Here is a 26071-nt window from a genome sequence, read left to right on the forward strand (position 1 = left end):
AGTTTAGGCCCGGCCGATGCGGGATTGGAAGTGCTGAAGTGTGTGAATGATTTAAGTCTTGGTTGCCGCCTAATCTACTACTTACCACTAGTACAGTTGTGCTCAGAAACCATAGTTGAGTAGCCAAAGCCAGAGCAGTATCAGTATCCGTATCCGTATCAGTACTAGCCAGAGTGTAGCACTCTTGATACTCTATACTCCATACTCAATAATCGATACTGAGTTCGAACTCTTTTAGACGTAACCATAGAGTAACCATGCGTTGACCCTGTTGCCCTTTGACCTCTCTCTCTTACTCTTACGTAACTTTAGACTTAATACTCAATACATTTGTTAATTGCATTTCTACTATGTACATGCCACGTTATGTAAATACATAGAACGACTTAATACGCTGCACAAGTTATGAATTATGGAACTTTATTTGAGGCCCTTCGGCTGAGTTTCGTATTTGCGTTTATCCAACCAAAGTTTCGTTAGCTTAACTCATCACCCAAGCTTAACGCGTTTTCTTTTTTCCGTCCCCTAACACGAACAAACACACGCTCACACACGCCCGGATATATCTGCTACATGTATCCATTCGATATCCACAAGATATTATATCTTATATACAGATGGGGGCACTCGACTCATACGCTCACGCAGCCCCATTCAATACTTTCTCCCATAATCGATACTTATGCATGCAGTTACCTTATCACTTTTGAGTTGAAACTTTCGATATGCCTTGGTTTTTGTAATGGAAGATTCGTAGACACCAAACACCAGAAATACCCAACACACACAGCCCAGAGTGAGGACAATATGTTTCAGGGATCTTTTGGTTAGGAAGGAGCTTTTCCAATGCATTATCCAGTATATTATCCAAAAGTTAATGTTCTTGCATGCTTTAATGCTGGCTGCCGCATATTTGTGTAACCAATGGACCGATCCAGAACGCTTTTAGGCATCCTTAGAAATCCTTTGGGTGTGAATGTCCTGGCCTAACTTCGTACCCACCAGAAAACCGCCTTCTGCGTTTCCGATTTTTTTTTGTTGGTCCTTACAGGCCAAGTGAACGTAATCAAAGCATAGTGATAACAACTAGACTAAGCCTAAGACACAATCACTATATTTAAATCCTAACCAGTACATATATTTTTGCTGAATTGATTTTTGTTAATTTCGTGTACGATGGAATATATTTTAGGCAATGTTTGCCAGCAGTATACCGGAGATAATTGAACTCGTCGGTAGTGGCAATAAGTATGGCGGTGAACTGAAAAGAGAACACGGAAAGAGGTAGTCTATAAAAACTATAATTAAATCCAATAAAAAAAACATAATAATCGCATTCGATGTGAAAAACACAAAGCCACATTCTAAAGATAATCCACAAAAAGTTATAAATCGCAATAAATCTAAAAGTATAACATAAAAAGATATAAATAAAATTTACCAAGATAGCAAAATGCTTATAGTGAGGAACTACCATCTGATGAGGACTATTATCTTAAGATTTTCCAAACAAAATTCAAAGAGTTAGGATCGGTTGAAGTACAAAAGAAAACTTTTGTAAAAAACACACATTCTTAGTATTTTGAGCCCATCTAGGGTGAAGTAAAACTCCAATTAGATAAATCACTAAGTCTTAATATTGATCAAAGTCGATAAATTAAATAGTCTGTTACCCTTTCACTTTGTTTCCCTAATTTCATTGTATCTCTAAGATCGCATATACAGTTGACTTACCCGCATCAAAAAAGTAGTTCAGCCGACTCTTAAGTCGTCCGTTTTAAACTATTTTGTTCCTTGATAAATATGTATTTCGAAAACCGAAACAGATATGACATTTGATAAATCATCAAACAAGTAATAAAAGTAAAGTACAATTTTATCATTCGATTCTTACTTTGGTTCGTCCTTATTTATTATAATTTTTAAACATTTTTGTTGCCTCGCAGTCAGAGACATTTAAGCAGATTCGAAAACACATCGTTCTATTTGTACAAGCCATTAAACATTTTAATGTTCCATTTACTTAGGTTTGGTTTTCCAATTTTATTTGTTTATTTTCCTTGGTACTTGCGTTCCTCCTAATTTGTTTCGTTTCGTTAAACATTTTTATTGAACTCTTTGGCAATGTCTATCATATAAATCACTTTGTAGGCAAGCGTGAGTTCATTTTGGCCATTTTACTTTGGATTTTGTCTAAAGAGTAAACATGTTTTATTCAAGATATTATCGTTTGACACTTATACTTTGCCTTGCTTTAAACGTTTCGTATTAACACCAGAGTTATGATACAAGATATGCGTTTATCAATTTGCAATAGTTCAAGATTCATATATATATTTATTTCGATATCCTAAAGCATTTGTGCAATCTACTTAGGCGCATTGTTGTACCACATCCCACACAGATTTATAGAGCCCCCACTTATGAACATTTAATCTACAACACCAGTCCCCATAAAAAAGCATCGGTCACGCATTGAATAAAGTAACTAAACTATCCAAAGTCATGACACGTAATTCAAATCGTATTTTCTTGAAGAGAGCAAACTCCAGCCACTTACTTTGCAAGATATGTATTATTCAATTCATATTTACCCTTTATTCCTAATAAATATGTTACTTCATTTGCCAGTCTCGCTGGTCCATTCACTTAAAGTAAATTCGGTGAACCGAAGAATTGCTTACTCATCATCCTACTACTTATTCAATCCGAAGATTCGGAAGCGTACCTACCCCTTAATACTCATAGTAAAATGTAATTAGGATTGTACAAAGTACGGTATTTGAATAGCGTAACGACTAGCGCGCACTACCAATAATATTTTCAGATGACTTGTAGGCGGGATCCTGCTCCCCACGAACATCTCGACTCCAAAATTTGTCTCTGTCTAGGCCCCAGCACTGTCGTGTATTGTAAACTACAAATGTAAATTATTAGTTGTAACCAAGTAAGAGTACAGTAAATAGATGCGAACGAATTGCGAACTCGTGGCGAGAAATCGTGTAAAGTAATGTACAATTAGCCTTAAAGTATCTGTATCTGTATCTGATGGAGTGCGTGCCGAGTATGTGCATCGGTGTAAATAAGCGAGTGAGTGCGATGTGAGTGAATAGAGTGAGTGTGAGTACTGCGTATGTGAGTATGAATCGGAGCTTAATTGCGGGTTGAGCGGTTCCCATTCTGCACTGTTCTTCGTCGTCAGCGTCAACGTCGTCTAAAAATAATAATTTTGTCCATTTCTTTTAAAGCCACACGAACACTAACACTGCATAGATCAAATTTGTTAGCCCAGAACAGAACAAAAACCAACCAGTTAAAAACAAAAAAAAAATAACGAAAAAAATAACAAACTGAACTGAACTGAATCTCCTTTTTTGGCACCTCTCAATCAATCTAAATGTGTATGTGTGTTGTTGAATTTAGGCCGTTTTCGCTAGTTGGATACCAGAAATCACTGAACTGGCTGCCCAAAGAAGCAAATATGGTGGAACATATAGCAAGGATCCTAGAAAAAGGTACACGAACACGTTGCTGGCTGTACCGCTAAGAGAAATTACCAAAACTATACAACACGAAAATATCAAGATAAACAAGAAATGATTATAAATGCAAACAAATACCAAAAAAAAAAAAACACCGCAGCAATCGAAGAGTCTTGAATTCTATTTGTATTACAACATTTTCTTTACCTAACTTCAGTCAATGAACCAACCAGCTTACTTATTATTTCATTTGATTTCTTATTTTTCACCTTGTTGTTGAACATTTTTATCGACGTTACCTGGAATTGCATAAAAATGACAAACTCTGATGGCAACAAACGAGTAACGAAAGTTGTTGACAGGGCTTGCGACCAAATTAAAAACAAAATATTTACCTTGTTTTGTTATTTTCATAAAGCTAAACCAAAGAAAAAGAAAGAATTAAGAAAAATCAATTAGGACTTGAAAGGCATTGGTTTCTTGGAGGCATGTGTCTGTATTTAGTTATGAAAAAGGAAACACATTCAAAGATTCATGGCAAAAATTACACCGAAATCCAGGGAATAATCGATTCCGTAAAAGAGATATAATTTATGTAATTTACTTGTCAAATCCTTCTGTAATTCTCGTTGTCGTTTACACACATTATACTTATTGTTTGAAACTATTGCTTCATTTTTGCGTGCGTTTCATTATTAGGCTTATTGTTAGCTAGACAGATAAATTGTAAAAGTTCATAAATTGCTTAAACCATCAAAGAACTATCGTTAAACAAAAATGTTTCTCTTGTTTGGCGCCTGTGGGTATGCAACACTTTTTGTCGTCCAAATTTCGAAACCTCTGGGTCGTCTTACCCCTAATCTTTACTGTACATTAATTGCAGACCTTTTGCTAATTAACCAAAGTTTTATCGATGGGCTCCCGCATTTGTTGTGTTCGATACTTAAAGCATGCACATTTCAAACTTTTGCTAGACAACAAAAACCATATTCAATTAACACACAACACAATACATTTTCCAGCAAATAGTTTACAGAAGTATTTGAAAAGGGCTCCCCAGGCGAAATGGACTTTTGTTCCAATGAATATTAAAAAAGGGCTAGACTCGCTGCATTTGAAAAGTGTAATTTTTGAGTTCGCCTTTGGTTTCTGTTTAGTTTTGACTTTGGATTTTGATTACAACCGTACATACTATATAGAGCAGAGCCACTATTGCGTGTTTTTATGCAACTTCAGCTGCGTCATTGATTTTGAGTTCGAAGTGTTAAGATCCAAAACTAGCGCTGAATCAATATACATATGTAAGAATATATATACATATATGTTCTCTTAACTGGCTTCTTATTTAGTTACCGAAATGCATTTTTATTGACTCGTTTGTTTGTGCGTTGGTTTCATTATATTTCGATTTTCTAAGTTCGGTTGAAACACACTTACACCCAGTTGCTGCTTTAGTTCCCGCATAGAGTTTTGAGTTTCCAATGTGAATATGATTTCCATACGTTCTCCACTTGTTCCTATATGCGATACATACATAAATAAAGTTGCAGTAGTTACGATTTTTGCAATTTCAACTTATCCAACGTACTATATCGATTACTTGTAATTTATTTACCATAACAATACGAAACTAATTCCACACCTTACCTAATCGAACAATTTAATCATCTATATTTCAAAGTCGTTTATTTGCTTGCACCCACTTTGTATGCCGCAGCCACGCATAAAAATATAAAACTAAAAATTAAAAAAAAAAAAAAAACGAAACGAAACCAGTACGAAACCGGCGCCTTTTTGGCGTTGAAATATGTTTTTATGACTATCATCATTTAGATAAAAATCAATTATATTTGTATATCAGTAAAGAGTTGCAGTATCCGTATCCTTTGATCGTATTCAGTATCAGCATCATGACCTCACATTATCTGTAACTCTTTCCCGTTCCGAACCGATTCCCACCCGATACGATACCCAACACTCACACACATACGTGCGGTTTAGTCTGTTAGAGTGTTAGCATCACCCGATTTGAGTAGTCCTAGTCTAGAGTTTAGGCACTGAAACCCACCACAAAGATGAAGTCGAAAGTCAAATGGCCGTCGATGTGTGTGCGTGTGTACTTGGCACCGAGTTACTAGGCGTTACTCCTTCACCTAGACTTTGAATATGTTTACTATATATACTATATGTACGTATGTTCCGTAATCTAACCACACAACACGTAACCCCAAGAAACCATTAGAGCCATAAGAAACTAGCTGCAAGCCGCTGAAGTGGCCCATCGATTTATGAAGATAATAAGACCGATTTGTTACATACCTTTTGTTTCGTTGATATCATTTTGATTTTCCTTGTTTACGATCGAAGACATAACAATAACTTCTAGTCTGGTTCAACGAAGCCGCAACAACCAGAGCCAAAACAACAAGAAACACCAAGAGGAGCTCCGTATGAGAAATATCCGAAATGATCCACTCGACTGCGTTTATCTTGTCCTTATATAGGAGTCCTTCTTCGAGTCTGCCGAACCCATTACCCCATCATACACTCTGTTTCTCTAACTCTCTGCTGATCCTTCGGGCCACTTTCTCTGTCTCTTGTGTCCTGTGTCAAACGAAATTTGTGTAATGCTTTTTTATTTATGTTAAACAACAATCAAAAAAAAAAAAAAACATAAAACCGAATAGATCAAAAATACTTCACTGTCATCATTATCTTTCATACTGTAAACAGGCGATTTTTGCAAGTTGTATACCTGAGATTATAGACTTGATTGGAACAAGAGCCAAATATGGGGGCACATTAAAAAATGAAAAAGGGCGAAGGTGAGACAAACCAAATTTTCTTACAATCAAATCGTAAACAATTAATCAACAAACTGATTAAACCAAAAATTATATAAAAAAACTACTACTACAACAACAACTACAATAAGACTACTACCACAAAAATAAAATACCAATCATAATTTTTAAGCCAACAACCAATTTTCAAAACTAACCAACAACGAGCATTTATGTTTCCAAAAGTAAACACCAAATCAAAATGAAATTTCTGCCAAAAGCAGTCAAATGAACAGTGAAACGATACCAATTGAAGGAATTTACTTTTAGTTTGCGCTTCATTCATGCCAAACGATTTGCGAGTATGGAAAAGTAGCTGAAATTTGATTTTGATTCTACCAATAGATACACAACAGCCTAACACCAGCCATCCACACTAAAAGCCACCACAAACATGGCCAATCCAATCCAATTCAACCAACCAGCCAACCCAGAACCCACCAATACCAAAACCAATCCAATCACTGTAATCATCATCAGAAACTCAAGCGACACATACAATATATTACTCATACGCCCGGTGGGACCGCTTGGAAAGCTCAGGACGGCACATAAACAACACAGTGACAACACACAGCATTTGTACATTCCAACTATCCAGGCCATCAATCAAATTCAGCCAATCAATCAACCACCCAGCCCAAATTCAAAACATTTAATCGATCAAACACTCACCACCACCGCAACAACACCACGAACAACAACAAACAGCCACGGAATATAAAACACCCACACAGCAATTGAAAAAAAAAGCCGAAATCAACAAGAAAATTTTAACTAAAATACTCATATTGCTTATATGAAAAAAGAACAAGTGTATGTTTTAGTTCTCGAACAACTCATTTTGTGTTGGTTGTACTTCAGTTGATTTCCTTTTAGTTTTGCGAACTAGACGTCTCTACATACGTAGTTTAAAAAAAAAAAATATATATATATAAAAGGTAACTTAGGACGTAACCCCTTGGAAATGGGGGGCTGTGCCGGGTTATGCATTAGTTTCATTACTTTTACCTGAGTTTCGCCCATCGATTTGCGTTTTCATTTGCCAGTTTTGATTTTTGTGTTCTTTGAATTGGCATTTTGCAGATTTGATCGTATTTGAGAATCGTACCACATACAATCAATTGTTTCGTACTTAAAATACTGTTCTGAGTGTATCTACTATATCATGTGCGTACTCTTAACTACCAAAAGCTATCTTGTTGTGAGTTTCCATACTACATCCTCAATTTGAACGCAAAATTATCAACTTACTCTTCTGCTACTTTCTACTCTCTATATCGTACCGTACATCCTGATCTTGAACCTAAATTCTTTAGCTCCTAACTTTTCGTTTGATTTGCACGTTCGTCTTCAGTTCCGAATAAACGCGGCCTAATCGTGTTCGATTTACAATTTTGGGTATATTGTTTAAATATTATTCTTTGGTTGATCTAGAAACGAATTGGATAATTGGATAATTTGCAGGTCGACCAAGCGAGTGTGAAGTCAGAGCTGATGATTGGCATTAATCGAAATTCAATATGCGTATACTCTTAAGTTTTTCTATTTTTCTGTATGCCATATCATCCTAGCCTCGTTTTGCATTTGTATTAGCCCTTGAAGTGAATCAGTGATTGGTGTTTATTATTGTGTTACATTATCGTAATTGTCTATATAGTCCTTGCTATCGAAGTCGTAACTCGTATATATATATCTATATACATAAATAAATATACATGCGTATATGTATATCCACCTAAACGATTTAACATTGAACGATAATAATGCATACTAAATACAATAATAATAATAATAATAATATTGATTCGATTGTATACGTAAATGTTAGAATCCATATAATTCAAAATGTACACACACACATGCATAGAGTCGAACTCTCTATAGACTTTCTCTCCCCAAGTACAGACAGCAATTTGTAAATACCAAGCAATTTCCACGGAAGACTTCAATTTGCTCAATATTTTTGGCTAGAAAATGTACAATATTAGAACACACAGCTTGCGAACTGGCTTTGACATCTTGACCAAAATCAGCAGGCAGCTGCCATCTGAGAAACGGATTAAACATCGATGTGTGTGTAAAGCGAATCAATGAAACCTATCAATCAATAAAACCCATATATCTTTCCCGCATACTATACTCTTACTCTCTGCCTCTCTATATATTCATATCTTTCTCTCTTCAAACCTTCAATCAGTTATCAGATACTATCAGTGTTGTAGTTCTTGGAAAACTTGTATACACATACCCCATGCTATCAACATCCACACGCATCTACTCTATACTCTTATGGTTTTGATACTTTCCTCTTCTGTTCACAAACTTTCGTTTTATCGAACATTCGAATACAACGGTATGATGAAGTAATAAAGAGATAAACAACCATAACCTAGAGCACACACACACACACAGATTATACAATGCGAATCGGATGAAACTGTAACTCCACTCCAACCCACTTTTGTCGTAAACTCAGTGTTGTGTATGGATGCGCTCGGCGATTTCATTTGATTTCCTTTGCCCACCTTGTTCGGATCAGGATTAAGATCGAAAGCAAAGTACCAATCAAAATCAGGATCAGGATGAGGATCAGGTAGGAGGTCCAGGACGATTAGATATGCGGTTATGATGCGCGGCCCCTGTTCTCTAGCTAAGGAACCCAACTCCTCCGATGAGGACAGTTCAAATTCTTATTCTGAGTGTACCATCCGTATCCGTAATCGCAACCGAACCCGACTCCACCACTGCATCCGTATCCGTAAACCGTAACCGTATCCGTATCCGTATCCGAGCCCCTCCAAATCTCTACATACACACATCTCCTGTCTCTCTCTCTTCAACGCTGTCTCTCTTTCAAGATCTCTCCTATCCACAGTTTTTGATTTCCTCAAAAGATCCACTCACAATCATTGCACATTTGTGAGCGATAGATTTGGCGCATTGAAATGGACTTTTGTTTTTTCTTATTCTGAGCAGCAATTCTGTATATGAAAATAAAACAATGAAAATGCGTGGCCAGGCATCAAATATGTTAAACCTTCTCACTCTATATTATATCATTTCAAGAAAAAAAAACAAAACATTTAATTCCAAACGTCACCATTCGTTTCTTTAGCTGCAGCAATGAAAAGAAATACAAACAACACCAGAACTAATCGAATGTAGTGCCTTTACCTTGTTCCTTTGTTCATTAAATGCAAATTGAAGTTCTTCTTTCGTTTTAGCGAACTAGTCGAGCACCGTTTTTTATTGCCACCGTAGAGGTAAAAAGTTGCCTTGCATCCGGATTTGATCTGCAAAAATGGATTGAACATATAACAGATCACAATCATGACATCGATCATTCAATTGTTGACCACCTTTAGATTTTTCTGTACTGACTTTTTGTTAAATATTTCTACGAACGAAGACTTATGTCGTTTTCCCGAAGGACTATTATCCTTTGACTTTCATCGACATTGTAGCTACAACCGTAGGTGTATAGTAATCGTGAACTATGCGCTATAGTTCGCTGATTCTCAACGCACATCCACAAACTCACAATATCACAAACATCCAACACTCGAAAAATAATGTAGAAGTATGCATGTGAAGTGGCACTGACACTCACTTTTTACTTGGTATGGGAAGAATGCCTGCCCGGTTTGCCTGACTGCCTGATTGCATGACTGTGACTACAGTAAATACCCAAAATCAAATAATCTATTGTATAATTAGCACCCGTAGAAGTAATTTATATACCTGGAATGAGCGTAGTGTTATAAAATGTGTATATAGAAAACAAATGCGTTGGCCAGTTGCTGACTACTTTTGATGCTTTACTTGATGCATGTAAGTTGATTGCAACCGAAAATGGTGTGCGTAGCTAAGCCTTTATAGTACCTAGAACAATATTGATTTCCGATAATCGTTTATATATACTTATCATTTCGATTGGCGAACTGCAGTGGCAAAGTGCCGAAAATGCGGCGACAAGATCCTCATTTTGTGACTTTTGATTTATTGCCATTGATTGATTTGTGTACAAGCCCCTGGGGTAGCAGACTAAATTCATGCATTTTGCATTTATCATTTAAGTTTTTAGTTTCAATTATGAGTTCGTGTATTTTGTATAATTTTGATAAATGTTCGTTTCCTAAGAAAATGCAAAGTAATTATACTTTACCACCAAATAATACACACAAGCCATAAAGATAATCATAACCAGGCAACGATAAGCAGTTGATAAATAATACAAACAGATCAAAGCATAATCAATATAAAGAAATATACAGAAATACGAACAATGAATATACTCGAATCTATAACCTCACCGAAGAACATGCACTCATTCGAACACATTCAAAGCACTCAAACACACGCACACGACACACTGACAACACACACACGCAAATATGTACTATATTATGGACATGGCTTCATGGCAGCTCAATGGAATGTGATTAAATCTGAGATAATAATCTAATAATTCGGCTAAGAAAGTGAATTTAATTTCATGACTTGAACAAAATTCATTTTTCTTTTTTCCGCTAAAATCGCACACTAACACTGAAACACCGCAACGCACACACACACACATGCTCATTTGAAACACACACATACGTCACACATGTACAGAGCTTAAGTGCATTCCACACTAGATTTAAGTCAAATTGTTGCATTAATCGATTGAATCGCTGCCAATTCAAGGAACTAATCTATTTTTCTATCTACCCCACCCTCAACAACACAAGACATATTGTGGTATGCGGTCATATAACATACGAATCCGTGTCGCATTTCCTGAAGGACTTCCTCCACGAAGATCGGGAGGATGTCGATGTCGAAGTGGTCTTTCTCCATCGGTAAGTCCATCCAGAATCCAATTAGCCTTTAAGCAGAAGAATAACCTGTTTACAGTCGTATTGCTAATTTGTTGTGTCGTTGTTTTATTTCCATTATTATTTGATAAATGTATTTTCAATTCAGTTTTAAAACAGCAGCAAGAGAATAATTAGCGCAGTACCTAAGCAGTTAAAAATAATGTGGATTAGAGGTCAGCAGTGGCGCGTAAAAGTAGGCAATAGTTTTTTGCACTGAAAAGAGATCAAACCATTTACATAGTAATATTATTTATAATTGATTTAGATCTATGCAGCTGCTGGCCGCTTAATCGATAGTTGGGATGCCAGTTCCCCAGTCAGTTAAGTTAGTTCAAGGCACTATTCTAAGTATTTGCATTAATCTAGCGACTAGAGAACACACAGTCAGTGAAAGTTATGTAATCTTTTGATTTGGAAATACCTCTTACGTTCACTATGTAACTAATCAATGCCTAAACTCAACTATATATATGCCATATCATGTACCGTAATGTAAACCAAATAGCAAAGAGCCTGATCTGGAGCTAGAGGGACTGCTGAAGCGTCACTATACCACAGTGGCCTTTTTTCAGGGCACTATGATGAACGCAGTCGACCTGGAGCGAGTCAAGGTACACAAACACACACCGTTACACAGACACCAAGCCACGCCCACACCCACACCCACAAGCACACGCACACCAACAGACACAAACACGAACACCTACAGACACAGAGACACACATATGAGAACCAGTGAAGACACGCAGAAACTTAACGATTTAAACGATTTACTCGAGCCCCCGATTGTCAGGTGTCCAGCAAAATAACAAAATCAAACTCCAATTAAAATCAACAACATGAACAACAACAGCGAATCTTACGTGCAACTCTCATACTTAGATCCTGTGAATGTTTTTGTGCCCGCAACTTAGTTCTTCAACAGCTAGGATGTAATTTCACTCTACTTGCCCTCCGATTCGAATAATTATAAAGAATTTGAATTCCTTTCGCTGCTGACTATTCACAGCAAAAAAAAAAAAACAAAACAAAAATGAAACAAGACACGCCCCCTTCCTCGTTCTATTTTTTATGCCATAAATCTATGCTCGCTCTCACTTTGAACTTGAACAATTCAATTATGTTTATTTTTATTGCAATTTTATAGCTTTATTACGGCATTATTATTAATGGTTTCCGGTTGCTGCTGATGAGGCTTTCGAGAAGAGCATTTTGCCTAACAATTCCTCTCAGAGCTTCGTGATAAATGATGTTTCTAATATTTTAGATAGACCTTAGTTAAGAATCCCGTTCACAATATACCAATTTTTTGTTTCATCGTTTTTTTTTATCTTGGCTTAAAGTATTTTTACCCCGCTTAATGGAATGACTTTCTTAGCTGAATTTTGTCATATATCCTTTTAACCCAAATTTAAGCTCAAGCTTACAAATACCTCACATTTTATTATATTTAATTTTATCAATTCGTAGTAAGCAAAAGTTGAATTCCAATATTCCTCTTGTATCATATCCGTACAGTTTTTATACTCCCATAGAATTTACTTAGTCTTGAGAGCCTAGTTAAGTAATGTTAATTAGATATTTAAGAAGAGTTTTTTGTCTCGAGCATAGACCTAATTTAAGTAAGGAGGTTACAATATTTCGACTTTAGTTCAGTTTAGTTTTAATGAATCACAGTTTTTGTTGCACCTTCGGCTTGGAGATTTTCTTTACAACAATTCTGTCTGCATTGTTTGTTTTTCTTCTTTTTCATTTGCATATTTGCGGACTACGAAAATCGCACCATAATCATAAATATCTGTATATTGTTTGTTGTGTTTCGAACACCAACCCACACACAATGCAATGATATGATATTCTTCTGTTCCTTTGAATACAATCCAATCTTCGTGTACATTGGAATCATTGAAAACTCTAAAAACTTTGTATTATTTTCCCACAACAACCACAAAAAAAAAAACCAAAAAACAATCGATTTCAAATGAAAAATTATAAAGTAAACCACCCGATTTGGAACTTGAGGGTTTGTTCAAACGTCATTTTACCACCGTGGAGTTCTTCCAAGGAACCATTATGAATCCGATCGATCTTCAGAGGGTTAAGGTAAAACAAAAATGTATTTTCATTTTATCCGTTCTATATGTTTGTTCGTTTGCTTTCGTTACGTTGTTCATTTAACCTATTCCTTTCCGTGTCTATTTTCGTCTCGACCTGTGAGCTTTGATTTCATTATGTATTAACTATTAACCGAAGTCCCAGAATAAGCGTACTTCTACTTCTTACGTACTTATTTATGTAACGAACGCTCAAATGTAATTACAACCCGCCTATTAATATACTAATCTATGTATTTACGTGTGTGTATGTGTAATGTCTGTTTAACTGTACAAGCGATATTCGTGTAATACATGCGTGGTGTATGCGACCATACTGCATTTTCTGGACCTAGTTTAGTTTACAACACCATGCCACATCCATCGGTACACGTATCCTTCGGATTCCAGCACTCAACTAACATCTGAACATGAATCAAACGAATCGAACGCCAATTCACGAAACAAACACTCGCTGTACACAGAAACACCGTAAATTGATGTTGAAATTGTTGTGTAAAATGATAACGATATCATCTTTATTTATCTTTATTTTAAGCTGCATTACTTGCAACGATTAACGTATACGTAATATCCTATTTATGTATGTGCTAAGTATTCTACTGTACATGTTAAGTTAAGTGTTAATTGTATAATATGGATATATAGGATTTGAGGGCTTTTAGTGTTAATTCTTTAATATGGATTATATTGGATTTTAGGCGTTTTAGAGCTTTTTGAAGAAATTGAGAATATACACATTAAATTGGTACGTAAAATTCTTCATATTTTTTGCAAATATTTCTAAAAATTCAAAATCATAAGTTTAGGTATTCAAAAATTTGTAAAATATAATTTTTTATTAGAACAGGTTTATTATATACATTCCACGTAAAGAAATATATGTATAAGTAATAATTTTTGTGAGTCTGCCTAATTCATTTCTTTTAATTTTGAGGGAAATGTATATTTAACCATAGTAAGCCATTATTAAGTACTTGCCCTATGAGCTTAATCGATATCCTTTGAATGGACACTCATGAGCAGCCTTGGCTTTGTATAATGCCATATTGCGATGCAGATAGTTACTTTCCACAGTATCTGAGCTTACCTTTTGCATGCGAGCATACTGCATGACTATAATCGGATACAGATGCTTGTAGCTAGTGCCAATCTATTGTCTAAACGCCCACTTGAGTTGCTCTTGAGTTTTGTGGGGCTTTGGTATTTGGTATTTGATTAAGTTTAAGTTCCCCCACGCCAAAGCCAATCACCCCGACACCTCTGTGTACTTGTTCTTTGTGAAAACACCCCACCCGTGCACCGAGCGTTGGCCTTATTATTTCTTAATGTGTCCTTAGTTTGGAGTTGAAACCGAAAGACTGTGTTATCCAGCAACCCAACCAACCAAACACCCACCCACCCAGCCACTGTACAACCGCTTACTATATCCCCAACCGACCCCCTGTGGGCAATGCTAATGAATACTACTCGTACCCCCCTAAAAAAAAAAAAATCTACTCAGTACATACGCAATGCATATGCAAGATATCTATATATATTGATATGATATGGACTCGATTGCAGCCAGATCGATCGAGCCAACCAAAACACTCACCTGTGGCCTTTTAAGTACTCATACTCGTACCATAGTTGTCCAGTCGATGTGCGTGTAAACCAAAACAAAAATCGCTTACTAATTGTTTATATTGTGGACAATGCTATAAACGTGACACCACCTCTGCAATATCTATTCACAATAACAGTAACAATAACAATCACTGAACCATAACAAACTACTTTGAACAGTTCAACATAACAAAACTAACTCACATGAGACAAACATCAAATGCCCATAGACATAGTCTGACCATAAACAGCTATACTAGATAGCCATTAAAACTAAACTATGCTAATCTGTAACCCTCTATCTCCATCCTTCTATCCACTTGGATATCCCGAATGCCATAGGTTCATGAAGCCGACGCCTGCCTCGTGCTAGCTAACAAATATTGCCAAGATCCCGACGCAGAAGATGCTGCCAACATCATGAGAGTCATCTCGATCAAGAACTACAGCGACGACATTAGAGTCATCATCCAGCTGATGCAGTACCACAATAAGGTGGGTTTTTCTATTATATATATACTGCGTAAGATGATATTATATACCATGACACCATTACCATTGTAAATCATGATCCTATGATAACTCCTAGGCGTACTTGCTGAACATACCATCGTGGGATTGGAAACAGGGCGACGATGTCATCTGCCTGGCCGAACTGAAGCTGGGCTTCATTGCCCAGAGCTGTTTGGCGCCCGGTTTCTCGACCATGATGGCCAACCTGTTCGCCATGAGATCGTTCAAGACGGTAAGTGTGGGGTTGCAGTCCCAGTCCAGAGATCAGGCCACTCACCTACGAAATACCAGACACACTCACACTACTGGCGCCCAGTGAAAGCAGGCCGAAGAAGTTAGATATTTTCCAGATCTACCCATTACAGATTCGCGGACAATGTAACGCCCGGCGGGGGGGTGAAAGTAATTTACTATATGTGGGGTGTACTGTACCGTATATACGTATGAAATCAAATATGCAAATGTCTCTAAATTACGTCTCTAACCCATAGTCGCCAGACATGCAGTCTTGGACAAATGATTACCTGCGCGGCACTGGCATGGAAATGTACACTGAAACATTGAGTCCCACATTTATTGGAATACCATTTGCTCAGGCCACTGAGTAAGTCACGCAGCTGGCAGTTTTCCAATTTTCCAACCATAAGCTATATCGTAATATTCGTACCAGAAACAAAAAACCAATTTAATACTATATCGTATCTACTACTACCTACTCTATTCTACTCGTTAATCGTGCAGCGTTGAACGAAAAAAAAAATATATCGTACACCATGAACAACATAAGATATATTCGGTCTACAAACTGAAGCTTAATTGTGATTTAAGGATGTGTATTTTTTTGCACTAAAAAATCACAATTTAGCCAATTTGTAGGTCGATGAAAAACCACACAACTCTCACACACACCACAAGCAAACACATTGTTATTCGTTTCACTCAGTTCTGATCGTCGTTGTAAATCTATCTTTTGTTGGTTGTATTTTAAGTTGATTTTGATCGAAGATCCGGCACGTTTACACCGATCTAAGTGTTGCAACGTGTAAATGTGCCTGCCAGTGAACTTAGATTATGATTTTCCAAACAAGTACACACAAATACACCAGCCAAGACATTACACTGTGACAAATTAGTCGTTGTTTCAAGCAAATTCTTTGTGTAATTGAGTGTTCTAAGTGTTCAAAATGCCTTCAGTGTTTGCAAATACAAAATATGGTTTCTTTTATCCTTCATTTTCAAAAGCAAACTTCAAACGGCCAGTTTGACTGACTCTATTTATTTAAGGACAAACAAACACCATACACACACACCCACACACATACACACACACCGATACACAGACACACAGCCAATCGCTAATGGATGGTATCTGTGTGAGCGGATCTATCCGAATCTCTCTCTCTGAATCTTTCTCTAAATCAATCTATCTATTTGTATCTCAGTAACAGTTCTAAGCTCTAAGTTTGCAGCGTGCATTTTTCAGTTGAGTTGGTTCTTTTCCGTTCCCGATGGTTTTCAGTTCGACATTTTGATTTTTGCTCATTTGACACACGTTCGGTTCGGTTGAGTCTTGATGCCAATGATCCCAATGCTCGTGCCTTCTTCAATGCTGTAAAGTTCGCCAAATCGCCAGAAAGTGTACAGACCGAATGCCACCAAAGATATCCCCGAGATCAAAGCAGTATTTCTATGCCAAAAGCCAAAGCCAAAGCCAATGCCGAAAATGCCAAAAATGCCACAGCCAAAGAGTATGCAATGCCTGACCCAGAAACAAACGCACCATCCACACCAACCAGCACCGATACTCGCCAGCTGTTGAAATGTGTGCCGTAGACCCAGATGACCCAGAAAGCGTAGGACCTGTCCCCCAAAAACTATAAAATCCACCTGCCACAGCCACACAAAACCAAAATCAAAACCGAAACAGACAAACAAATAAATTAGTGCCACAACCGATAATGCGCCAAGTAGTTACTTTAGCGAACTTACTAAATGCCAACCACAACAAAACCATTTTCTAACTTTCAGTCACCAGACACACAGGCCTGGCAAAATGATTATCTTCAAGGTACAGGGTGTGAGATGTACACCGAAACCCTATCACCTTCATTTACCGGCATGACATTCCCACAAGCCAGCGAGTAAGACTCAAAAATGAGAAAATAGAGAAAAAAAAAACAAAAACTAAACCAAAAAAAAAAAAATTATATGCAAACTGTATAAAAAATACTACTACTTCTACTACTACTACTACAACTTTTTGCATTGTACAAAATAAGTTTGTTTAACAATTCTTTTTCCTATCATTTACCAACTTGATTCGATTCCGTTTGATTTACTCTCCTTCTCCTTATATTAACAACAACCAACAACTAAACAACTGTTTGTCGCCTCTCCCCACTCTCCCACCTCTGGCCATGTATCTCGATATATATCAAAAACCCATACTCTAGAACCATAGCAACTGAAAGATCCAATTTAGCCATAGCCACCTGTACTCGAGAACCCGAGATCGAATCTTTCGGGGGCGAACGCATTGAACAACCTGTATATTAAACCCACACTCATTTCGATTGGCTCAAACTGCATATAGCGTATCCGTATACCTGATAGTATCCGTATCCGCACTCGTATTCGCAACTGCAATCGTAATCCGCATCCGATCGCCACAATCGCTTGCTAACTGTGAACTCCGCTCGCTGCGATTCGTAGAGCGTCAGACACGTACACTGCAAATAATTCTAGTGACCCCACCCACAGAACAGCTCCACTTGTGACTCCACTTCCGAAGTCCCGAACTCATTGCATGTGCAGAATGTTTTTTTAGAGTGTACCCTAGTTGGCAATGCATGATGATGATTCACTGTCGGTAGTTTTGATTTTTTTCAAACATTAATTTTTTTCTAGTATTTTTTCAACTAAGCATTTTGCCACGCATGCCTTTTTTTGACTCGTCAAGCGTCTTGATTGTTTATTGATTTTTAACGGTGTACGCTTTCAGAGCGACACATACACACAAACTCACAAACACCCAACTCACTCACACACACACAATATGCATGCCCTGTTTTTGAGAGAGTTCGACTACACCTTTGTAGCATACTAAAACTAGGTTCAATTACTTGTAAAGCAACAAACTAGGCTAAGTTGAAAGGCTATCGGGTGATCGGGAACTGATCAACTTTCCTCTTCCCCGCGTCTAGACTGTGTTTCTCCAAGCTGAAGCTCCTGCTGCTGGCCATCGAGATCAAGGGCGCCGAGGAGGGGGCGGACAGCAAGATTTCCATCAACCCTCGGGGGGCCAAAATCCAGGCCAATACCCAGGGTTTTTTCATAGCACAAAGTGCCGACGAGGTGAAGCGGTAAGAGGTCACCCCAAAAATTATCTGGGTTTCACTTTTATCTACCACATGTGTTTTTCATGTAGTGACGAAACGCACCTTAAGGGGTCTTTGGTACTATAAGAGTATAATCAATATAAAACATAGTTAATATAAAAGTGCAAGCCAGAAGCAACCATAAACATATCCAACATATTGACTATCATTTATAACTTTAATTTCCTTAGTGCCTGGTTCTACTGCAAGGCGTGTCATGAGGACATTAAGGACGAGACGCTGATCAAGAAATGCAAATGCAAAAACTGTAAGCAAACCCTTGTACCAAGTAGTAGCCACTGCTATCTTTTTAGAGTCTTTACGTATCTATGAATTTAATTTAACTTATCCGTTTTGATTTTATAATGTATTTGATTTGTTGTTTCGTTTGTGAATCGAATCGAACGTTTCGAAGACAGCCAGAATCGAAAAAGCCAAGAGAAACTATAGGAAATAACAACTCGATTTTAGTTTGTAAGAAGGAACTAGCGAGTGTTGAGGCAGTTTCTAGGTATAAGGCGCTATCTTTCTAATCTTTATGAATATCTAAATATTTTACCTCTCCACCATGAAACTATTCGTATATTCTTACATATTTTTATACATAAATATCCATGTTTTTATTATATATTTATTATGTATGTGTGTTGGCGCGTGTGGCCTCGCTCTCAATGAAATCAATACCAAAAAACTGCAACAACCAATCACAACAACTAACTATAACTATAACTATGTATAATCGAACCGAATCAACAATACCAAAAACCCATTGGCATGGCTGCAACTGTTCGAACACACCTCGCACATATCCGTGTGTGTGCGACTGTGTGTGCCGCACTTGCAACGTGACATAACCAAATACAACCAAATTAACCGAAATCGAATCGAATTTAATACCAAATAATACAATCCAATGCCATAACTTTGTCCCACAGTGACTGTTCAGCCCAGGAGCAAATTCGATGACTTAGGTAAATCAAGCTACAAGCCGAATAATCCAAAGAACAACAAGAAAACACACTCTAATCTTGCCCACATAAAAAACCAGAACACTTGAAACCACACAAACACTTCTCAGTTTTCAAGTTTTACCCGATACCAATACCAATACCAACCGTTACCGATTCCAACTTTTGTATAAAGTACATTTTGCATACCCCCGTTACCTTTTGTTTGTACATTGAATAAAGCAAAGCGAAGGTCCCGATTCCCAAAAACGATCCCCAGTTGATTTTCCTATCAGCACCTCACCTCAACCTCAAGAGCACAACCAAATCAAGAATTTTCCTTTGATTTTGATTGTTTGTCTTTAGTTTTTGAAACGATTTTGCAAGGCGAACCATTGAAGCCATTTCGTCCTGCCCGATTACCTTGCCCATGTGCAGTTCCATTTTGGTCACTGTTTGTTTTGACATGCGCCTCTTTGTAACCCACGAAGTATGAGTTAAATACACCCACACCTTTAACGTTTAACTATTTATGCCCATACAAAATTATCCAATGAGGATAAAGCCCCGAAGCAAACAAAACATTACGTAACATCGACCTTGTAAATATGTTTGTGCGATATGCAACCCCAGTTCTTTAATTACCTATAATACAGCCACAGTCAACCAGCAAGAAATGTTAACCAAACCTCTTCGCTTTTCCTTTAACCATCACCAAAAAAGAAATCCATTAGAGTACCACCATGATAGTTGAAACCCACAATTTTGAGTTCAAAAGTGAATTTTGCGTTTTACGGGGCGTATGGGTAATATGCCAGCCTGCAGAAGTGAAATACAAAGGCGGAACTGCCATATTCGAGCAGAGAACAGGCGCCACGCAAATTATTCAAATTTATTCAAATATTTTACTATTTTTAAAACTCAAGCGTACTTTGCAACTCGATTACAGCTTTGTATTTCATTAAAAGGCATGAGAACCTCTTTACCATCTGTATTTCTTTATGAACTTATAACTCACACCCCATTGATAGCCCTCTTTTTATGATCGATTTTTGTTCCGATTCTGAAACTGCACATTTTTTTAAAAGTCTGTCTCGCTAATCCTCGCTCTTGCTATCTCTGTCTCTGTAATCCCCTCTTAATCTTTGTACTTTATACTTATGTGTTGAGAATAAGCCGAGATCAAAATAAGTGCATGGAAATGAGCACAACAATCAATTAACATCCTATCACACCATCACCATACGAAAAACCTTTAATATAAACGATTATACTCTATTTTCGATCAATTTTGACTCACTTTTGCAGCATCCAGCTCTAATTTAAATACTCTTCCTAATACTTATGACCAAATTATCTTTAATACTTACCGGTAGACCTAAGTTCTTGAAATGCTGCGCCGTCCTCACGAATCCCCTAACACTTTCCGTTGATTTGTGTTCTTGGCGTGGCACTCACCTCACTCACCGATCTCTATTTACATTTTAAAGTTTAAAAATATATATATATATCTAACGCGATTGTATATAACCGCGATCGTAGCTGCAAAGCCAAAGTGTAAATAACATTAGATCAGGTTACAGCAGAAGTTAACATGGCGTTTTCAGAGAATAACCGAAGTTTATGTATTTGCTTCTATGTAGCATAATACCAGAACAATCTTAACCTATACTCTGTAAACACCCAACTTAGCTGCAAATGTTCTTAAGTAGTTAGTACGTTTGCCGAGTTTGCGTTGCCTGCGTTTTGGCTTTGAAACCAGCGAAAAATCAAATTCGGGATCCAATGTGTTGCAGCTGAATATTTGAAACGCAGTTCGTAGTGCTTAAGTTTCTGAACCAATCCCAGATACCGATCCCAGATATATTACACCTAACTGAACTATATACATATATATGTGCATTTGTTTGTGTGTATGAGCGAGTGTCTATCTGAGTATCTACCAAATACCAACCAAAAACGTAACCATCTTGCAGATGTGGGCATGATTATGATGCAGACGGGCATGGTCAACCAAGGCATCACGTCGGTGATGAATACAATGGAGGGTACGCTTTCAAATCCATTTCCACAAACGAATCCAAAAACCAATTATTTGCGATTTGCGGCGCTCTATCCAATATTAATATCCGTTTATATATATGTATACTACCAAGCCAAAAGAATTATTTGTTGCTGCTAATCCCGAACCTAATCCAACCGATCTAAAAGATAAAAGGAGCGACAACCAAAGTAATACAGAAAAATTTTAGTAAGAATAAGTACTTTTATAAGTATAAAAGTAAAAAATTTCAGAAAAAGTCCGCTAATCCGATAAACTTTGATATCTACTTTAAGAAATTCTTTAGTTGCATCTTCTTACGAAATTTTAAAGACTTTGGTTAGCGCTCCTGAGATTTGGCTTGCCAAATTCGTTTAGAAAGGACTATCCTTTGAAAACTAATTGAACTTGGAAACTAAATCAACATTACTAAATTGATATACAACTGTCAGTGTTTGTGTGCCTTAGTTAATGCTAAAAACCGTGAAAAGCTCTTAGCTGCTAAATGCCAAGAATCCCCGCCAAGAACCGAAACCCGCATTATTTGGCTGGAAAACTGGCAAACTTCTAAATCAGATTGTGAGGAAATGGGTATATGGAATCAATAATAGCAACCAGGGGACTCCGAGTAAATAAGTTTTAGACTAAGAGTTGAGTTCAGTTCGTACTTCTGCTCCTTCTATCGCTCTATCGTTCTCTCTATCGTACTCAGTATAAATATAACATACACCTATTCTAGAACTAATTTAGTTTTGATACGATTTCTGGTTTGGTTCGCCCAAGAGTCGCGTATGGTGTCATAATAAATCGAAAGCATATCTAGTATATATTCCTTATATACATTGCATACATATATCTACTTATGATCATAAACTGCATACCACATATGAATATATCTACATAAATATAATATATATTATTTACGAAAGTTCAAGTACAACGTGTGCCGTGTGATTTACCTATGATTTTCGTATAGCGTATTTAATTTCCTATGATTTATTCATCATTTTCGTTGAATGATGTTCCAATGATAAGCAGGCGCAGTATTGCGAGCAGATGAAAATGAAGAAGAACTAAATTATATTGAAAGCAACAATCATTACCTTGCCATCATTTACCTATTCACACGATCCTATAAAATTCTGTTTTCATGAAACAAAAACAGTGGCCACCTTCCGGAAAGGCGTCCGAGCCGTACAAATGGTTGGGCGTGCAAGTACGTATAACTTACTCTACCTCTCTCTCTCTCTGTCTCTCTCTATCTATCTCCTGTCTCTGTCTCCATATACTCTACTGTTACCAATAAGCATACGAAACATACATCTCATAACCAGAAACCACGAAACCCAACATGATTTCCAATTGGCAAACCGAAATTTACCATCACATTCGCCCTATAAACTCTCCTGCTAACCAAGTTAAAACGCTCAATTACATGTTTATAGCGCCAAACTAACTGCCAACTAACTACAAACTAACTAACCAACTCTAATTGCTATTGTTCAGCTCTATATGCCATTTGCCATTCAGCAAACCAATCGAAAACTAAGCCAATCAATCAGGCAGCCAAACAATCGAAAATCAATCAATCTTTGTCGGAACTCAGAATTCAGAACTCAAAACATAGAACACAAACACCAACACAAGCACACAAAGTCCCTGGACCCGCCCCCCAAATAACCAAACGACCCCTTTCCAACACTAATGCACTACACAACACACACACACATATCTACATGTTACGTTTCTACTCGTTCGTTCTTCTAGTAATTGTGTACTGTTTCGTATTCAACTTTAACCCTAGTGTGCGTGTGTGTGTGTAGTAAAGTCAAGAGAATACCAAACCGAACTTCGCTTTGAGTTAATATTGGAAATCAACTGTTTGGATACTACATATTCAGTAACCATAATCGATTCAAGCGTTGTGTTTTCGTATGAACTCCATACTATCCATACTATTCGTTTTTGTTATCAAGTCGAGTCATATTCTTCATAATAATCGTACCCCTACTGTATCGTAAAGTATCTTGTATAAACGTTAACTACATATTGTACTGTATCTATCGTATCGCATCATATCATGTCGTATAGTAATTCGTTACTTCGTGATTCAAATTCTAACCGTTCACGTATCTTTGAACAACTATGTCATATCCAAACAAATACTTCAAGTTTCCTCTTTATATGATATACTAAGTGGTTACACCAACACTCCAATGAACACAACACTTCGGGTTCCAAGGACCTGCAATCCTGAAACACAATACCACACTCTACACTCATTTTCTGTAATATATATACAAATTCGATCTTCTACGCCCGGACCTATGTTCCTTTCTATATAATATTTCAAATATGTAAACCTATCATCTTTCTATTGTACCTCCCTACCCACACATTCGTGTTCCGTATCAACTACTACAACTACAATAAATACTCCTATTTATATGTCTCTGTGTGTGTGTGTAGAAGACGATGAATACTCGTTGTCAAGTAAGTCAAACTAACTCAAACTGTTGTATATCAGTCTTCGACTAGCTCTTGTCGAACGCGGTTGTAAAAATTGAACGCTGCGATCGTTATCTTCTGTTCTCTCTGAGAACATTGTGGTGTACATTAGATATTTTCTGTTTTCTTCTTTAATTGTGATATTCGCAAAGGACTACAATCAAACGTTCAAGTGATGCAATTGGTGATGCTGAAGCATCTGCCGTTGAAAAAATGCGTACTAAAAGGAATAAACCACTAGTGGAGCGCCAGAACGAACGGGGCTCCAAGCAATTTACAAATTATTTTCGTCCACTACAAACTTTAGACGATGATAATGATGATAAACCTATTGAAACGGACACACTTGATGAAATAATAATCAAACCACCTCCTATAACATTAATTAAACAAAATACAAAATTTGTACACGAGCTAATGGCTAAAATTAAAACTGATGATTACTTTATTAAAACCATCTCAATTGGAATTAAAATATTTTTACCAAATATGGACTGTTTCAATGCAGCTTGTAACCAACTCAAGGAACATAACTGTGAGTTCTACACGTACGATACTAGATCAAACAAGCCATACAAAGCCATTTTATCCGGGCTGGATAAACTACCAATTGAAACTGTCAAATCCATGCTACAAAACCTAGGATTACAATGCACCGAAGTCAAAATTGTGGAAAAGAAAACTAAGTCTGATCATGAATTATTACTGTACATTGTTTATTTCGTTAACAAAAGTATCACAGTAAAGGAACTGCGCAAAAACTTTATGTATGTCAACCACACTAAAGTACGCTGGGAGTATAAAGTGAAATTGCAGAATAAAATTACTCAATGCTACAATTGCCAACTATTTGGACATGGATCAAATAATTGTTCAGTTAAAACATCATGTGCCCATTGTGCTGGATCACACCAGACTGCCGTATGTATGGACGTAAACAACAAAAAATGCGCTAACTGTAAAGGCGACCATCCATCGACAGAACTGACATGCCCATGCCGAATTTCTTATCTCAATTTACTTTCCAAACGCTCATCACAACGCATTGGAAGAAATAACTTGGAAGCTCATGGAATGAGGAATTCTAAGCAACACATCGCTCCATCTGCTCTCTTTGGAAATCAACCCCAGATCTCATTGCCTACTCAAACTAAGAGAGTGCAACAACTCAACTTTGGTAGCTATAGTAATGCACTCACCAATATTCATACTTTGCCTAATCCCAAAGCAAATATCACAAATGAAACTAATCTCTTTTCATGTGAAGAGATAAATTCTCTTTTGTCTGAATTAATAACAAGACTTAATGAATGCTCCAATAAGGGAGAGCAATTTCAAGTAATTTCTCAGTTAGCGATTAAGTATGTTTACACAAACAAATAATTTTATTGATAATTTGAATATTATGGCATGGAATGCTCGTGCCGTTAGAAACAAACGTATAGAACTGATCAAGTTCTTAGAAAATAATCACATTCACATAGCACTTATAAATGAAACGTGGCTGACTCATAGTGACCGTTTTAATATACCCGAATACACTATATACAGAAATGACAGGAAGGAAAGTAGGGGAGGCGGCGTTGCCATTGCAGTTAGTAACACATTGATACATGAACAAATACCCTGCATTAAAAGTCATGTTATTGAAAATGTAGGTATACAAATCAACACTGACTCTAATTCCAGTCTAAAAATTTACTCTATTTACTTTGCTGGAAATACTTCAAAATGTATTCCTAGTTCATGTGATTTATCTTGGGACCATAATCA

The 26071-nt window shown here is 37.0% G+C and overlaps 1 protein-coding gene across 38 annotated transcripts in view; it reads left to right on the forward strand.

Moving 5' to 3' along the window:
- Window positions 1-26071, forward strand: part of LOC6607786 (calcium-activated potassium channel slowpoke) — a 50355-nt gene that overhangs the window by 11751 nt on the left and 12533 nt on the right. For 6 of the 38 annotated variants that reach the window (XM_032722606.1, XM_032722607.1, XM_032722599.1 and 3 more), the window contains exons 7-16: window positions 1193-1284; window positions 11062-11172; window positions 13188-13293; window positions 15255-15407; window positions 15502-15657; window positions 15917-16029; window positions 18629-18787; window positions 18994-19070; window positions 19738-19773; window positions 21726-21797. In XM_032722606.1, coding sequence (XP_032578497.1) covers window positions 1193-1284; window positions 11062-11172; window positions 13188-13293; window positions 15255-15407; window positions 15502-15657; window positions 15917-16029; window positions 18629-18787; window positions 18994-19070; window positions 19738-19773; window positions 21726-21797 — 1075 coding nt within the window. Of the gene's footprint in view, window positions 1-1192; window positions 1285-3423; window positions 3516-6215; window positions 6308-11061; window positions 11173-11695; window positions 11802-13187; window positions 13294-15254; window positions 15408-15501; window positions 15658-15916; window positions 16030-17453; window positions 17567-18628; window positions 18788-18993; window positions 19071-19737; window positions 19774-21725; window positions 21798-22955; window positions 23007-26071 lie in introns of all 38 variants that reach the window. The other 32 variants (XM_032722637.1, XM_032722608.1, XM_032722619.1 and 29 more) reach the window with 20 other exon arrangements.

Source organism: Drosophila sechellia, chromosome 3R (assembly GCF_004382195.2).
Source record: "Drosophila sechellia strain sech25 chromosome 3R, ASM438219v1, whole genome shotgun sequence".
NCBI classification, from domain to species: domain Eukaryota; kingdom Metazoa; phylum Arthropoda; class Insecta; order Diptera; family Drosophilidae; genus Drosophila; species Drosophila sechellia.